This window comes from Crinia signifera, chromosome 7 (genome assembly GCF_055691185.1).
Source record: "Crinia signifera chromosome 7, ASM5569118v1, whole genome shotgun sequence".
Classification (NCBI taxonomy): Eukaryota; Metazoa; Chordata; class Amphibia; order Anura; family Myobatrachidae; genus Crinia; species Crinia signifera.
Genome location: NC_139223.1, coordinates 66,342,810 through 66,361,543, shown reverse-complemented (window position 1 = coordinate 66,361,543; position 18,734 = coordinate 66,342,810). Strand labels below are relative to the sequence as shown.

Genomic DNA, 18,734 nt, shown 5'->3' with positions numbered 1-18,734 from the left:
CTAGGGATTAGGTTCTGGATTGAGCATTTATACATGTCATTTTATACTGCACAGGAATATGGATTATTTTTTAGAGTGCATTGCTGTTATTCTTCTGGTACATTACCATGCATGCACTAGCAGTATTTATATATTTATTAAGGGGCCCAGACCATGTACTCTCTATTGGTTAGCTAAACCTCTGTGGTGGCAGTCCACAACCCATCTGGAGACTGACCACACCCCTAAATATTGGCCTCCACCACTGAAATCCTCAAGAGAGCCCTTATCTGACACTGGTCCTGCTTTATTCGGGACATTAGGTAGGTATTACTAAATTGTCTACCATACCTCTTTAACCATTTAATATTTTTTACAAAAATGCCCACAAAATTGTAAATCAAGTGGTTTAGATAATACTATTTTAAACCTGATTAGGTATAATTTGCAGTTTGTTTATAAAATTATATTGTTTTCTACATAACTTCCTGTACTCTCCCACTTCTATTTTCTACTTTGCTGTCTGTACCCCATCTTATGTATTCTACTTTATGTTTTTAATCTTTTCTGTTTTTTTACATAGCTTTCTGTATCTACCTGTACCACCTAACCTCTTCTGTCTTCGACCTTGCTTTCTGTACCCCATTTCTTCTGTCTTTGACCTTGCTTTCCTTCTGTACCTCAACTCTGATGTCTTCTACCTTACTATCTTCTCCCTTAGGGCGAGATTTACTAAGCTTGAAAAGTGATAAAATGTAGAGTAATAAACAGCCAGCCAATCAGCTCCTTCCTGTCATTTTTCAAACACAGCCTGTGACATGGCAGGCAGAAGTTGATTGGCTGGCTGTTTCTCACTCTCGATTTTATCACTTTTCAAGCTTAGTACATCTGGCCCTAAAACTCTCTACTTCACCTCTGTTGTCTTCTACCTTCATTCCTAAACTCAATCTCTTCTATCTTCTATCTTACATTATGTACATCCCCTCTTTTGTCTTCTCCCTTGCTTCCCGTATCCAATCTATACTGTCTTCCACCTCATTTTCAGTACCCCATCTATTGGACCTTACTTTCTGTACCTCGCCTCTTCTGTCTTCTTCCTTACTTCCTGTACTCCATCTCTTCTGTCTTCCACCTTACTTTCAGGACTCCATCTATTGGACCTTACTTTCTGTACCTTACCTCTTCTGTCTTCTTCCTTACTTGCAGGACCCCATCTCTTCTACCTTGCTTCTGTATTCAATCTCTTCTGTCTTCCACCTTACTTTCAGGACCCCATCTCTTCTACCTTGCTTCTGTACCCCATCTCTTCTGTCTTCCATATCACTTACAAGACCCCATCTATTGTACCTTACTTTTTGTAACTCATCTTTTCTGTTTCCCCCCTTGCTTCCTGTAACCCATCACGTCTGTCTTCTTCCTTCTCCCATCTCTTCTGTCTTCCAGCCCTTCTGCTCCTGTACCCTATTTCTTCTGTCTTCTCCCATGTTTTGTGTACCCCATCTCTTCTGTCCTCCATATTACGAACAAGACCCCATCTATTGTACCTTACTTTCTGTACCTCATCTCTTCTGTTTTCTCCCTTGCTTCCTGTACCCCATCACATCTGTCTTCTCCCTTGCTTTGTGTACCCCATCTCTTCTGTCTTCCACCTCACTTTCAGGACTCTGTCTCTTCTGTCTTCCACCTCACTTTCAGGATCCCATCTCTCTTCTGTCTTCTCCCTTGGTTCCTGTACCCCATGTCCTTTGTCTTTCATATTACTTACAGGCCCCATGTATTGCCCCTTACTTTTTGTACCTCTTCTGTCTTGGTTCCTGTATTCCACCTCTTCAGCCCTGTAATATAATTTATTTACCCAGCTGTTCTGACCTTCAATATTTATTTTTTATTCTCTCGTTTTTCCCCACCCACCCTCAACTCCTCTGTACCATATATTATTCCTCCCACTTGGTTCTTCTCTATACATCTTCTTTTTCATCCCTACCCATTATTCTGCATATATATGAAGGATTCTGTGGCATAATCAAGCAAGCACATACTGTAGTTAGTCATTGCTACGCAACTATCTCACTATAATCAAACATAATCTAATATATCAGTGGGTCTGGAATATCAGTGCAGCACACTCACAGTCCGCCTTTGCATTGATTACCAAAGACAATGATTGTAAGTATTCCGATAACATATAACCGCTGAATATATTTAATGTTTAATAGTACCGTGTGTTCTCTATTATTGTGTGTCTATTTTGTTATAGCAATGAAAGAAAGTTGCCTCTTTCAGTAACAGATTAATACATAGTCTGTATATTTCTATATTTGAGATTGTGGGAGAACAGAGAACACTAATCGTTCTCATATGCTAGTGACTTGCATTATTTTGGTCTGCAGTTCATATATCTGTCATCTTATTTCTATCATTACTATTAAATGCTTTTTAAAAGCTGTCTGTTATTTGTCTGGGTAAGCAGAAAGAAGGGTGTGGGTGATTGACAAGTGAGTACTAGAAGCGAGGTTTGCTGTCATTGTGATGGGTAGCAGCTTGTTGACTGTGTTTACATGGGAGGGGGGGGGGGGAGCTCCATGTAAAACCAGATTTGTATTTTAATTTATTCTTTCTGTCATGATGAAAATTAATGTTGTTCTACAGGTGACAACTAAGGGGCGGAACTAGTGAGTTGAGGCTGTGTTCTACATTATTACAGTCATGTATCCAATGCTTTTTTTTAAAGCATGAGCCATTGCAGTTTATAACTGAACACTCGAGAGCTAACGTTTATCCAAACAGAAATTCTGGGTGATCGCAGAAAAGTCGTGTTAATAATGAGGTCCATTAAATCCTAAATTATTTCAACTCCATTGACAGAGTTGAAACTGTTGCACTTATAACATAATCTTACATACTGCCTTTGGTGTCGGAATAATTTAGGAGTCTCTGAACTTCAAGCTCATTATGCAAATTGTATGAATTACTTTCTCCTAGGCACAGTTGCTGTTTCTCTCAGTAGAAATGCAGGCAATTACAGTATATAGGCTGGTATATTAAAAATCCCTCTAGAAACTGGTCTCAGCCATTTGTGTTTATAAGATCCGAACATTGTTACTCCAACTAGTTCATTCAGACAGTTGGTGTCGCACCTTTATCAAGGTGATGTAAACTGTATATAATATTGGGGCAGATGTATTAAGCCTGGTGAAGAGATAAACTGGAGATAAAGTGGAAGGAGATAACACACCAGCCAATCAGATCCCAACTGTTATATTTCAAACACAGCTGATTGGCTGGTGCGTTAACTCTTCCAAGTTATCTCCAGTTTATCTCCAGTTTATCTCTTCTCCAGGCTTAATACATCTGCCCCATTGTACCTACCAGGAGTCCATATTCTCCAAGTACCTGCTTTGTCCGTTTTGTCTTTAGTAGCTCCCACAAATCATGGTTGGTCCTTAATTTTATAACTGATTGAAGTAATCTCTATGGAGTATGGGTAAAAACCAGACCCAGACAAGATCGAACCGGACATCAAAATCTGCAGTCCAGAGCTTGTAGTGTCCCGCCCTGGTAGGGTCCTGTCCGGGGGAGGGGGGGGGGGCTTCACATGACAGCTGTCACTAGGGAGAGGAGGAGGGGGAGAATAAAGCCTCCCTGTATGGTCAGACCACACGGGGAGGCTGTAATCTCCCCTTCCCCATGTCCCTGGTGAAAGCTATCACAGGCATCCCTCCAGACAAGACTCCCCCAGGACGGGACACACCCCGGCCTGGACACTACAAGTTCTGGACTGCAGACTTTGATGTCCGGTCCGGGGTCTTGTCCGAGTCCAGATTTTACATAGTCCTATCGCTATGGATTTTAAACCAAACATTTTGGTGTACAATAGACCTGGGCAAATTATGACTCCAGGGCATCTGCCACACAAGCAGTATTGTCTAACACAGCAATAACTCACTCTTTATAGAAATATATAGAGAAAAGTTTATAATTAGTCGAGCATTAGTCGCTGACCAGCACCAGGCAGTAGAACATATATCAGAACAAAAGCTATTTTAGTTGCAATACCATTGGAATGGAATGGCTTGTAGACATGAAATGTATATATTCTTACTTAGGCCCTTATTCTGATCGGTGCGGCCTGATCAGAAATATGCGGTGATGTCCGTCTTGGCGAATCCCCGCCTTCCATACGGATCGCCACCTCCGTCCGTATGCGGATATGTGGCGGTCCGCATGAATGTGGACGGGGATACGCCTCCTCCATGGTGGGAGCAGCCCCTGCATTCGATGGTCGCTGAACATCGAATGCAGGGCCGCACGCTCCACCAGGTCCCGCAACACAAGACCACACGGACACTTGTCCGTGTGAAATCTTGTATGGGGGCGGGCAGCTGACATCCGGCGATGTCAGATGCCCGCCCCGTACCCACGCGTCACGGCCTCATTACCATGCATACGCCCCGCGTTTGCATGGGAACGCCCATGAAACGCGGGGCGTATGCATAGGGTAATGAGGCTAAGTAGCCCCTCACGCCCCTCTACGCCCCCTGTGCGGCGTATAAAGAATCCATGCGGCGAAATCGCCTGCACATGCGCAGAGTGACCTCTGCACATGCGCAGACGATAAACATCGGCGGCCCGTACGCAAGCGGGAATATCCGCACCGATCAGAATAAGGGCCTTAATCCGATCCTCTAAATGTGCCTTTTATTCTTCTTAATTGTATAAATGAATAACATGTTCATTTATATGATTACATGTGTTATTATAATTACTTGGTCTCCCCACTGTGCATCTGTCGTGTGTGACGTCACCTTTCTGGTTCCAAATATCTGATGTCACCGGTCTTTTATATAAAGTAATATAACCTTGCCAATAAATCATGACAAGCCTTACCTTTTCACTGGCCCAGTGAGATGTTTTTATATATTCTACGTTTAGATGAATGCTGACAAGCACTAGTGGGGATTTATGTGATGTAGCAGTGTACATCAAGAGGAGTGTCTGTTCTCTTTTTTTTTTACTTGTTGCAAACGCTAAAGGCATACATCTGTGGCGTCTGATTCCCTGTCTCCCAGGAGAGGTGAGAGGGTCTGCAGCCGTGCTATCCTTTGCAGATGTTTCTATGGTTACAGGCTCGGCTAATTTCTAAGTAAGATCTGTACTCTGATGGAAGAAACAATACAGGGATCAACCATCCCCTCCCCCTGATGATGTACTGGAAAGACAAACTTGTCACTACAGGGTCACAGGTGATAGTGACCAACCCTGGGCTTCAGTGTATTCCTGGACACAAAATCCTTATTGAACCACCCACCTGTTTTTATCTGATTAGTGTCCTTGTCACCTTCTGCCTACTCATTACCAGTTAAGTAGATTAAACTACAGCATCATTTTAATTTTTGTTTCATCAAAACTTTACTGATTATGTTTTACTGTCACAATAAGACAGGACCTTTGCAATAATTGATTTACTGTAATCAGTAATTCCATAACCTATCATTATCACTCCATAACCTATATTTAGCCTTTTATTTTTACCATGTTTAATTCATTCATTCACACACACACACACACACACACACACACACACACACACACACACACACACACACACACACACACACACACATTGTTGTAAATAAACAATAAAAGAGATATACTGTATTGTTAAATTTTTAAAGAAGGATGTCTTTAATGGCATAACCCAGTAGTACCCCTGGGGGTATTCTGCAGACCAGTTGGGGGTACTTGAAAATAAAATTGGTAGTGGTGGAAGAAGTCTCTTGATGGTGGATGATGTTTCCCATTGCCATCGAGACGAACCACGTTGCATCTTTTCCGGTTCCATCTGCAGTGCTATCAGCATCTCCTCTTGTTTTTACCGGACCAGCAATCCACTGGAAACTACCCGCGCTGCCCTCGGACACCAACGATCATCTGCTTCACGTTAACATGGGTGAAGGAAACAACAGCATTAATCCTACAGGCATTAGCGGGAACCCCAGAGACAGTACACAGCCAGCGGCCAGACACAAAGGGACCCGATTCCTGACCCTACACTACTCCTCCGCTACTCCTTACTATAAGGACACGAATACCACTCACTTACACTCCACTTGTAAGTACTGTGGATATTTCAAAAGAGTGGGTACTCATAAATGAAAAGCCTAATCAAGGGGTACGGGAGAAAAAAAAGGTTGGGAACTGCTGCCATAGCCTGTTATCTGAATTAGAGGGGAATTCAATTGACATCGAAAACATGGTAATTTAGGTACTTGTTAAGTTTCACGGCGGCAGCTGTACGCTGTGCTATGTTTGGATCTTGGCAGCACGTCAACGGCTGCCTTACTTCTCTAAGCTACGTTATCAGCGTAGCGCCGGCAGCAGCGCTACGCTAAGATCAGCCCAACGGCTGCCTTGTGTAGTTTCACGAAGGCAGCGTAAGCTAGGTTATCAGCGTAGGCTTCCGCCGTGAAACTAAACAAGTAACTACCGTACTGTTGCCAGGAACTCCATCTCTCTCCCCGGCGTCCCTGGCAAGCCTAGTCAGCGCCTCTCTGACACCACCGCCGCCAGCATGGACCCCTCTCTTTGGTGGAGAGGTGATCATGCTAGAACTGGGGGAGAGGCGCTATAACTGTTTGACACGCAGGAGCGTCTCAGACGCTCCTGCAATGATACAATCCTTCCGTCTGAGTAGCTATTGCTCAGATGTATGATATGGCAGGTGTGAATGTGCTCCTGAAACACCCCCACTATCCACGGCAGCCTGAAGCGTGGCGAGCCCAGCGAGGGGAAGCGTTACGCGTCCTCCCGACCTTTTCATACCCCCACTATCCACGTCGGCGTGGAGTTGATTTTAAATAGTGTGGCGAGTGCAGCGAGCCACCGAACCCGAAGCGTGGCGAGCGGACGCAGATTATATGTAAGGTAATCCGCGTCCCTTCGCGTGGCAAGCGCCTGGGTGGCTCGCTGAGCTCGCCACACTATATAAAATCAACTCCACGCCGATGTGGATAGTGGGGGTATGAAAAGGTTGGGAGGACTCCTAACGCGTCCCCTTGCGGGGCTCGCTACGCTCGCCACGCTTCAAGCTGCCGTGGATAGTGGGGGTTTTTCAGGAACACATTCACACCTGCCATATCATACATCTGAGTAATAGCTACTCAGACGCAGGAGCGTATCATTGCAGGAAAAGACGCTCCAGCGTGTCAAACAGATGGAGCCCCGTCCCCCAGCGCCAGCGTGATCACCTCTCCGCCAAAGAGAGGGGATCATGCTGGCGCCGGTGGTGTGAGAGAGGCGCTGACTAGGCTTGACAGGGACGCCGGGGACAGAGATGCAGTTCCCGGCAACAGTACGGTAGTTACTTGTGTAGTTTCATGGCGGCAGCCTACGCTGATAACGTAGCTTAGGCTGCCGTCGAGAAACTACACAAGTAAGGCAGCCAGGGACGCTACGCTTCTTCTGACTACAACGCTAACACTACGCTGGGCGCGGGAACACAAGGCCGATTCTGAAAGGGACGCTACGCTAAGTACGTAACTGCCACCATGAAACTAAACAACTACCATCATTTATTATAGAATACACTTTTACACATATCGAATGAAAAGTGCAGCAAAAATGGTTTACCAATATGTACACTCCTATGTTTAGAGGTATCCAATTCAAAATGTGTAAAATGGGAACTGCATGATACTTCTTGCCGGCAAAAGCAGAGAAAAGTATAGGTGAAAAATGGGAAAATCTGCCTGTACTCCCCCCCCCCCCCTCCTGACCGGGCCACCGCGGTCTCCCCTGGCTGGGCCGCGGGCGCTTGCCGCAAGTGGGATGACTGGAAAGGCTGCCAGTGATAAAGATGGTGGCGGCCTGTGGTCCTAGAGGAGATCTACTGCCCATGCCCAATGCAGCTCCTCTTCCTCCCATAGGGCCAAATGTATCAAGCTTCAAAAAAGTGATAAAGTGAAGAGTGATAAACAGCCAGCCAAGCAGATCCTACCTGTTATTTTTCAAACACAGCCTGTAACATGACAGATCGGAGCTGATTGGCTGGTTGTTTATCACTCTCCATTTTATCACTTTTGAAGCTTGATACATCTGGCCCAATTATTGTCCTTTGTGCTGCACCACACGTGTTCGGTCCTGCAGCCCAGAGTGGCGGTGCCCGGCTCCTGCTATCAGAGCTGTCCTCCCTGGACCCCTGCCGCCACTGAAGAGAAGCAGCCTGTAAGTGAACGGATCCTACCTGTTAGCACCCCCCGCCCCGGCAGCACGTTAGCACACACCCCCTCCCCCCCGGGAACCAGTCAGCACCCCCCCCCTCCCCCCAGGGCAACCCGTCAGCACTGAGCAAGAGGGCCCCCACCACCAGGAGCCCGTCAGCAAACCCCACCCTGCTCTACGATTTCTCCAGGGCCGGATTTCATTACCAATCCGCCCCTGCCTACATATTTAACATTGTGTTATTTTGGCTAAGTTTACTGGAAATTTTTGACTATCTAGTCAAAATCAACTGCCAAAATCGCACGATCTGTACACCCCTCAACTCTCTCTACACATTACATTTCCCCCTCCTACAGTGAACATGGTTTTTTCCCATTAGAGAAAGATTTTGCTTTTGATATCCTTACTTTATAAACCCCTAGATCAGATAATTACCAAACCTTACAAAATCTCCATATCTATTCCAATATTCATTTGTACACTTTTATCTTGCAAAAAAAGAAAGAAAGAAAAGCAGGAAGAAAAAGCCAATAAATGTTGATGAAAAAAAAGGCACAGAAATATTTGTTCTCTTTTCTGAAAACATTAACGTTTTGTTTATTGGTCAGAGGCACAACATGAAGAAATGCTAGTGCTACGTAATGTGATGCTGCGCTAGCTAATGTGGCCTAATATTTATTCTATAAGATTTATGATGCACTATATTTCCTTCCTTATGGAGGGGGAAGGAAATATAGTTAGTCTGCATCCTATAATAGGGACTGCTGACCTCTACTCATCCCCTAAATAATGGCAACACATCTCCGTTTTCATAAACAGGAGCTGTTCTCGGTGTTCTGGAATTCAAAGACATTTTCAAGACTGTTGCATTCAGGGGCGGAACTACTACAAGCCAATACATGGGGCCCACTGCCGTCTGCACCGCTAGCCGCCGTTTTGTGGGTTTTTTTTTATTCAAGTTTAGCGGAGTGGGTGCGGGGGACAGACGTGGGTGGAACTTTGTTTAGAATGTTGCACAACAGGCAGGAGGGGGGGGGGGGGTGACGCCGGTATAGGGGTATGGAGAGATGTTAGGGGGTGTATGTGGGCTATGCTGTAAAGACAAGTGGGCGTAGAAGGGCAGTTATATGTAATGTGTGGCATAAGGTGTAATGGGAAATACGGTGTGGGGCTATGTGTAATAGCCATTACGGTGTGCAACAATATGTAATGGGCATTATGGTGTGCGGCATAATGTGTAATGGGCAATACGGTGTGCGGCAATGTGTAATAGCTATTATGGTGTGCAACAATATGTGTGCAGCAATTGTGGTGTGCAGCATAATGTGTAATGGGCATTACCGTGTGCGGCATAATGTGTAATGGTCACTACGGTGTGCAGCATAATGTATAATTGGCTTTACAGTGTGTAATGGGTACTGCAGTGTGTGACAATGGGGGTCATTCTGGTTGACTCGCAAAGCTGCAAATTTCAATGCTTTACGAGTCATCTAAACGCTGCGTGCATGAATGCCTGCTGCACGCACGCAAATTTCCAGCAAAGCTATGCCCTTCATTTTTGGTGCCCACCTTTGGCGCACACTGCTCCTATTTTGCGGATGGGGTGGAGGGCCCAGAAGCATATTTTTGCACCTGGACCCACAACTCGCTAGTTCCGCCTCTGGTTGCATCATTTGTTACCTTATACAATGTATTCCCAGATAAGTCTGATTAAATATTTTGAGTACTTTGCAATATGTACAAGTGAATTGACTCCAAAATGTTTCCCACAAACTTTGTCTTTGGCAGAGAGCAGGGTACTGTGCGGTTCTGACCTGGACAAGACATGGGGCATTTCTATACCTGTTTTGGTGTCACTTATACAACATAGACAGTGTACTAACATGGACGCGAACAGCTTACTGGACAAGTGCAGACATCTTTCTTAGTAACATGGCCCATTAACTTGATATAAATTTTTAAATTGACATTAGATGGGATTGCTGAGAGGGGGATAGTTGGAACAAATGAACCCGGGCCGTGGTGAGTCCTGGGATCTGGTAGTTTCCCATTTCTGCCACCTCCCAACATGACCCTCTCTATGAGGGGCACAATGCTCTGTTCCTGGACTCGTAATCTATGATTGCTATCACCTGTGTTGAAACACCTTTCTTATCAACTAACCTGTTCAAAACGGGGGGTAGCATTCAAGAAGTCCAGTAGTAGTAGTAGTAGTTTGTTTATTTATAAGGCGCCACAAAGTGTCGTACATAGCAAACAAAAAACAAATTACAAAGTAACGTACAGGGTGTGTTGATAAAATACAGCATAAATAGGGGTATAACTGGTAGAACTAAAATCAGCATCAGTTCCGAAGTAGGTGTCGAAATTGTCGAGGAGACTAAAGATGAAGTAGAGGAAGGGAAGAACAGGGCAGGAGTGCTGGAGAGGTAAAGAGGTAGGGTGAGTACATAAGAGTTGACAGACTAAAAGGAGATGGGTGGACGAACAAAACACAATAGGATAAGTAGGAATGGATGGGAATGGATGGAGGGGTAGGGTAGGCAGGATAGGAGGAGCGAAAGAGGTTAGGAGGAGGAGGGATAGGCTAGTCGGAATAAGTTGGTTTTGAGGGAGCGTTTGAAGTAGGTAAGGGAATCAGAGAGCCTGATGGGTGGCGGGAGGTTGTTCCAGTGCAGGGGGGCAGTGCGTGAGAAGTCTTGGACACGGGAGTGGGAGGAGGTGATTAGGAGAGAGGCAGCGGCGTAACTATAGCACCGCAGCCCCCGCCACCGTGCGGGGTCGCTGTGCATGTGGGGGCTCCAGGGGCTGCGGTGCTATAGTTAAACCCCCCCCAATCCCCCCGCAGACTTACCTATCTCGCTGGTCCCGGCGGCTCCGTTCTTCTGCTGAGGACCACCACAAAATGGCCGCCCCCATATAGCACACAGTTCTCTAAAACTGTCTGCTGTATGGGGGCGGCCATTTTCTGGTGGTCCTCAGCAGAAGAACGGAGCCGCCGGGACCAACACGATAGGTAAGGCTGTGGGGGATTGAGGGGGGTTTGCATGGTCGGCGGGGCGGGGGGTAGGGGTGCTTGGCGGGGCGGCGGCAGGGGGGGGCGCCCCCCCTAACGGCGGGGGGCGCCCAAAACGTAGCTACGCCACTGGAGAGAGGCCAGGCGGCGGTCGGCGGCGGAGCGAAGAGGACGGGAGGGAGTGTGGATAGAGATCAATGAAGAGAGGTAAGGAGCGGTGGAGGAGGAGAGAGCCTTGTAGGTGGTGGTGAGGAGTTTAAAGAGAACTCGGAAAGGAATGGGGAGCCAGTGAAGATATAGACAGAGGGGGGAGGCGGAGAGGTAGGGCGGCGGGAGAGGAAGATGAGCCAAGCAGTGGCGTTAAGAATGGATTGTAGAGGGGCGAGGTGGGCGAGAGGTAGCCCGGAGAGAAGGATGTTGCAGTAGTCAAGGTGGGAGATGACAAGAGATTGAATGAGAATTTTGGTTGCGTCAGCAGAGAGGAATGGTCTGATGCGTGAGATGTTGCGGAGGTGAAAGCGGCAAGACTGTGAGAGAGCACGAATGTGGGGGTGAAAGAGAGGGAGGAGTCAATGATGACACCGAGGCAACACGTTTGGTTGGTAAAGGTGATCTCGGTTTCACCAATGCTGATGGAGATAGTGGGAGAAGAGGGGATGTTCGGGGATGGAAGATTAGAAGGTCCAGGGACAGAGCATTGTGTCCCTCCTGGAATGAGTCATGTTGGGAGGTATGTAGGAGCAGTTATTCCCCCAGCATTATATAAAGAGGGCATGCTATATTCACAACCAGCTCTGTGGGCACTCCTCTATTATAATTAGTTTTATTAAGATAATTGTTATTCTGCTCTAATCATCTATATTGAGACTGCCTGAACTATGGACTTTATTTGTACTCTACCCAGTTAGATTGAATAAACCATATAGTTAATGAGCTGTGCAAAGCTGTAAAGACCTGTCAGACTTGGAATAACTAAAAGTGGATATAATTACTGTCCCTGATTAGCGAGTGCTTAATGTGGATGTAAGATGAAAAAGTATTCCAGCTTGGCAAGACTACCATTTCTAACAATTCGCATGTAGGACCCAAATCAGTAAGGATTCCTAATGCTGAGCTACTCGCTGCAGCTTTGCATATGCAATCCATAGCAATCAGTGGTGGCTTGTACATTATTGGGGAAGGGGGCTGGCTCTGGCCACAGAGGGGGTACCACGATTCAGGCACCCCCCTCCCCCTGTCGCCGCCGCTGCCGCTTCTCCTGGGTCCATGCTCATGCACAGTACAAACATCTGTACTGCGCATGCGGCCAGCTTCTATGGGCTGCTTCGGCAACAGCCCATAGAAGTAATCTTGGTCCCTGCGCCTGTACAATTCAAATGACAGGCACCAAATCTGATATAGGTACTGCGCATGCGCAATCAATGTTTTTGCACGGCAGCCCGCAGAAAGGCGTCCCGGAGGGAGGGAACACCTCCCAATGGGACTTCCTTTGTGACTAGCAGGTCAGACTTCCAATAGGAAGTCACTGCCAGTCACAGTGAAGACAGAGCAATCTCACAGACACTTCACTAAAGTGGCGGATTTACCTGCAGCCCATATGTAAAAACCGCCACTGATAGCGATGCAAATGCAGGCAGAGGTGCATATAAGGCCAGCGCCACCACTAAGCAGCCTTAGGCATTTGCCTAGGACGCTGGCGACTACAGGCGGCAGTTAGGAGCAGGTCCCCATGGATGGAGGTTAGCGGCAACTTTCCCCCCATCTCTTCCCATCTCCCCCCCCCCTGGAGCGACTCGGCAGCCGGCACCGCCGCACCCCCCCCCTCTCCATGGAGTTACTCCCCGCACGGCAGCCGAGAGGGGGGGGGGAGCAGGTACTAATTACCCGGGCCCGGGCTTGCTGGATGGGCCCGGCAGGGGCCCTGGTCCGACCCCCCACCTTCCCCCTTTATCCCTCCTGGCATCAGCAGCAGCACAAATACAGCATGTGCTGTGCTGACAGCAGGCTCAGCATGTGTGTTTCACTGACAGCATGAGAACTCATGCTGAGCCTGCTGACAGCACAACACATGCTGTAGGTGTGTGCTGCTGCCGAGTTTAGAGTTTTCTTTCACCCCCTCTAAACATTTTGGGGACATGGCCTAAGCGCAGGAGGTGGCCACACCTCCCACACTTAGGTCACCCCCCCAAAATTTTACCAGGGCCCGGCATTCCTCTCGGCTGATTTGACTCCGCGGCCCTAGCCGCATCACACCAGCCCCCTCCCGTCCCCATCAGTTGAACGTCGCAGCGGCCCGTGACGCATTACCAGGCCCCCCCCCAGTGGAGCGAGCCCCCCACGCGGTGATCCGGGTGAGCGACCCCCACCTGGGGCGCTCCGGTGCCTTCCACTGGCCCTGCGTGCATACCAACCCTGCCTACATTTGTCATCACATTAAACTAACCTTACCCATGATGTCCCTGGGCGGCTATTGTGGCCAAAGAAACTGCGACTTGCGGCACAGTCCTTGACCTAGCCACTTCTGAAATGCCGGCCACCCCTGTCCCTCCACGGGAATGCCTCTGCCTGGCAATAAGATAAAGGCAATCACATTTTTGCTATGTGACCACAGAAAGGGTCATGTGTGTGCGCTGTGAACAATCATCGGGGGAACTTGTTAGGTTTCTGTGAGCAGATTTCTGGTATGATCTAAGGGTCTGATTCAGCTTTGTTAGCAAAGCCAAAAAACACCAAATCGGAAAAAAAAAACATGCTGGACTGCAGGTGGAGCAGATGTAACATGTGCAGAGAGAGCAGGTTTGGGTGAGATGTATTCATACTAAAATCTAAATTGCAGTGTTTGAATAAAGCTGCCTAACATCTGTGGGTTACATGCAAAATCATCCAGTATTTACACTGCAGAGAAACAATATAAATGTATTTGCTACCCTTGCTTAGCAACGTGGTTTGTTCCAGGTACAAAATGACTTGCTTTTTTGCTTGACTGTATCTTTTTTTTCATTTAGCATGATCAGAGAAAGGGTGCAAGGAGATAGTGTTTACGTTGCCTGTTATTATTATTATTATTATTATTGTTATTATCATTATTATCATTATTATTATTAGTATGATGATGATTATAAAATCAGGGGTATTTTTCAGCAGGCTCCAGCAGGAACTGAGGCCCTTATTCTAGTTCACTCTTTCTGACAAAATATTTCTTAGATGGACAAAACCATGTGCACTGCAGGTGAGGCAGGTGTAAAACCCCACCCAAATCTAATTATCTCTGCACAAGTAACACCTGCCTCACCTGCAGTGCACATGGTTTTGTCCATCTAAGAAATATTTTGTCAGAAAGAGTGAACTAGAATAAGGACCTCAGTTCCTGCTGGAGCCTGCTGAAAAATAGCCCTGATTATAATACTATACCTTATATAGCCCATATTACAATTTCATGGCAATATGCCACGCCCCTTGCCACAAGGCCACCCCAAAAAAAATTATTGGGCCATGCCCCTTGTCACATGGCTCAATATTGGGAGGTATGCATCATACCAGAGGGGACATTTCATTAACTTAGGCTTCCTGACACAAAAAAGAGATGACTGCACTCTATACATGCATCTCTGTATGGTGGGGCACGATCCTCTTCTTCAACCACACAGTAAGGACTTTTGGGTGATGAATCATCTTCTCCGCCTAACGTACACACAGGAGGACACATAAAGTATATCCAGGTCTCAGGGGGTGATCGTGCTCAAGCTGAGTCGAACCGAAGTTCCTCAAGTTGAACCCAAAGTGAAAACAAAACAATGTAGGGGGAAATTTACTAAGAAAAAATCGTGAAAAAAAATGTTATTTTCAAACGAAAATACGATTTTTGGGGGGGCGTATACGTATTTTTTGCATTTACTATGCCAAAAATACGAATTTTTGTATTTGTATTGATAGGACATTCGTATTTGTATTTACAAATACGAATGAATACACCATCGATACAATATGACAGAAATCACCATTTAAAAGAATGGTGGTTCCTGATTTACTAAGTGGCCGTATTGAAAATACAGCCGCTATTTGGCGTTAAACGGCTGCGAATGGCCAGCCAAATACGGCAGGAAAATACACTTTCTTTTCCTGGCGTAATTGCAGGCTTCAGTGTGTAAAAAATAGAAAAATAATTCAATTAATTTAAAAAAAAAACGGCGTGGGGTCCCCCCCCCACAGCCGTAACCAGCCATAACCAGCCTGGTGCTGGTTACGGCTGTGGGGGTACCCCACGCCGTTTTTTTTTTCATTTATTTTACCTTTTTTTTTTAATCTGACTGATCCGTACAGACTGCCTATACGAATTCGTATTAGTGGCCGTATATACGGCCGCTAATACGAATAGTTACGCCATCGGAGGGTTACAAGGCAGTCATATTTGACTGCTTTGTAAATTCCCCTCCGGAACACGACTTTGCATACGGCTGAAACAGCCGTATGCAGAAGTATTCATTCGTATTAAGAATACGAATACAAAATTTTGTATTCCTATTCTTAGTCAATTTCCCCCGTATTGTCAACATTCCAATATAATTTGTAGCTATACGATACTGCTAGACCGATTTCTCTTTACTTGTAATATAAGGCACGTTATAAATGCATAGGTTCCTCAGCTCTAATCCCCTTCCCAAAAACACAACATAAACTCTGTACATCAGGCCTGATTCAGACCTGTTTGCACAGGGCCAAATTCTGCGCCATGTGAACAGGTCTATATCCATCCCCTGCCGCATGAAATCCCGCCTTGCGAATTGGTTTGCAGGGGCTGCAAATGGATATGTACAGTCTTGAAGAAATTCCCAGAGGTGCTGAGCACTTATCAACTAGTGTAAAAGCAAAAAAGATGGCCTTTAGGACATACAAGCAGACTCAAAATAATAACGACAAAGAAGTGTATCTTGCAGATGCAAGGAGGCTAAGAAAGTGATCAGGCGTGCCAGGGCACAAGCTGAGGAGAAAATAGCTCAGTCAGTAGATAAAGGAAGCATAACTTTTTTTAAGCATGTAAGTGAAAGGAGAAAATCAAATGGAGGAATAATAAGACTTCGGACAGACACTGAGAATTTGGTGGAGGGAGACAAGGCAATTGCAGATCATCTAAATCAGGCATGTCCAACGTTGACCCTCAAGATGTTTTGAAACTACACATCCCAGCATGCTTTGCAATAGTTTTAGCATTTTCTAATAGCAAAACTGTGGCAAAGCATGCTGGGATGTGTAGTTTCACAACGTTGGACATGCCTGATCTAAATAATTATTTTTGCTCCATATTAACCATAGAAGGAGAAGGGAAGGGACCACAGTTAAGTTGCAAGGACATTCATAAAAATAAGGTAGATGGAAGTACATTTACTTAGGAGAACTCTCAAGACTGAAAGTGGATAAATCAATGGGGCCAGACGGAATGCATCCAAGGATACTAAAAGAACTATAAGATGTGCTGGTAGAACCATTAACAGATTTATTCAACCAGTCACTAGATACAGGTGCAGTTCCAGAGGACTGGAAAAGAGCAAATGTAGTTCCACTGCAGAAAAGTGGAAGCAAAGAAGAAGCAAGTAACTACAGACCAGTGAGCCTTACATCAGTAATAGGGAAATTAATGGAAACCCTATTAAAAGAAAGAATAGTAAAATATCTTAAATTAAACAACTTATAGGATCCAAAACAATGGTTTTTCTCCAGGGAGATCATGCCAAACAAATCTTATTGACTTTTTTGACTCCGTGACCAATATAATAGATAAAGGGGGTGCCATAGATGTGGCATATCTAGACTTTAGAAAGGCATTTGACACTGTCCCACATCGCAGACTGCTAAATAAACTTGAAAGTGGGGGATTGGATTATAAAACAATTAAATGGATAAGAACCTGGTTGCAGGATAGGAAACAGACAGTTGTAGTAATGGAGTGCATTCTATGGAGGGACATGTTACCAGTGGAGTACCCCTGGGATCTGTACGTGGACCAGTGCTCTTTAATATCTTCCTTAGTGACATTGCAAATGGTATTGAAGGGAAAGCATGCATTTTTGCAGATGACACAAAGATATGCAACACAGTAGACACACCAGGAGGGGTAAATCAAATGACTGATGATCTAGGTAAACTTGAGAATTGGTCAAGAGCATGGCAACTACAGTTTATTGTTAAAAAATGCAAAATTATGCACTTGGGACTCAAAAACCCAAAAGCTCAATATAGTATCAAGGATACTATAATGGAAACTACTGAGGAGGAAAGGGATCTAGGAGTCACTACTTCAAGTGACTTAAAGGCAGGAAAGCGATGTAGCAAAGCAATGAGGAAGGCTAGTCAGATGCTTGGTTGCATAGGGAGAGGGATCAGTAGCAGAAAATAAGAAGTATTAATGCCACTTTATAGGTCATTGGTACGGCCTCATCTGGAATACTGTACCAGTTCTGGAGACCATATCTTCAGAAGGATATAAATACATTAGAGAGTGTACAAAGAAGGGCAACTAAAATGGTGCATGGCCTACATCACAAAACTTACACGGAAAGACTAAAAGATCTTAATATGTATACTTTAGAGCAGAGAAGGGAAAGGGGGGACATGATAGAAACTTTCAAATATATCAAGGGCTTTAACAAGGTACAGGTGGGAGACATTCTTCACAGGAAGAGGAGCAACAGAACACGAGGACATGCACTGAAACTAGAGGGAGGAAGATTCAGGGGAAATGCGAGGAAGAATTTTTTTACAGAAAGAGAAAGAGAAGGGAAAGGGGAGACATGATAGACATGATAGAAATCTTCAAATATATCAAGGGTTTTAACATAGTACAGGAGGGAAATTTTCTTCAAAGGAAAAGAGGTAATAGAACACAAGGACATGCACTGAAACTGGAGGGAGGGAGGTTCTGGGGAAATGTTAGCAAATATTACTTCACAGAAAGGGTAGTGGATAAGTGGAATAGCCTCCCATCAGAGGTGGTAGAGGCTAAGACAGTAGAACAATTAAAGATAGGCATATGAATATCCTTACAAAGAAATAAGGATCAAAAAGGGTTGAGATGACCTGAAGGATAAAAAAGGGGCAGACTAGATGGGCCAAATGGTTCTTATCTGCCATCAAATTCTATGTTTCTTATTGGCTGCTTTTCCTTCACTCTGTGGTCCAACTCATCCAAACCATCTCAATTGGGTTTAGGTCGGGTGATTGTGGAGGCCAGATCATCTGACGCAGCATTCCATCACTTTCCTTCTTGGTCAATTAGCCCTTACATAGCCTGGAGGTGTGTTTGGGGTCATTGTCTTGTTGAAAAACAAATGATGGTCCCAGTAAGCGCAATCCTGATGGATTGTCACACCTGTTAATTCAAAACCATTCCAGGAGACTACCCCATAAAGCTGATTGAGAGAATGCCAAGAGTGTGCAAAGCTGCCATCACAGCAAAAGGGGGCTAGTTTGAGCAATCTAAAATATAAAACATATTTTGATTTGTTTAGCACTTTTTCTTTACAAC

At 45.5% G+C, this 18,734-nt stretch overlaps 1 protein-coding gene across 2 annotated transcripts in view; it reads left to right on the top strand.

The window, feature by feature from the left end:
* SYT17 (synaptotagmin 17) overlaps positions 1 to 18,734 on the top strand; it is a 109,819-nt gene that overhangs the window by 4,285 nt on the left and 86,800 nt on the right. The window contains exon 1 of one of the 2 annotated variants that reach the window (XM_083153281.1): positions 1,971 to 2,145. The exons of the other annotated variant lie outside the window; for it this stretch is intronic. Within the exon in view, the coding sequence (XP_083009407.1) occupies positions 2,140 to 2,145 (6 nt within the window). The 5' untranslated portion in view covers positions 1,971 to 2,139. Of the gene's footprint in view, positions 1 to 1,970; positions 2,146 to 18,734 lie in introns of those variants that run through there. 2 annotated transcript variants of the gene reach the window in all.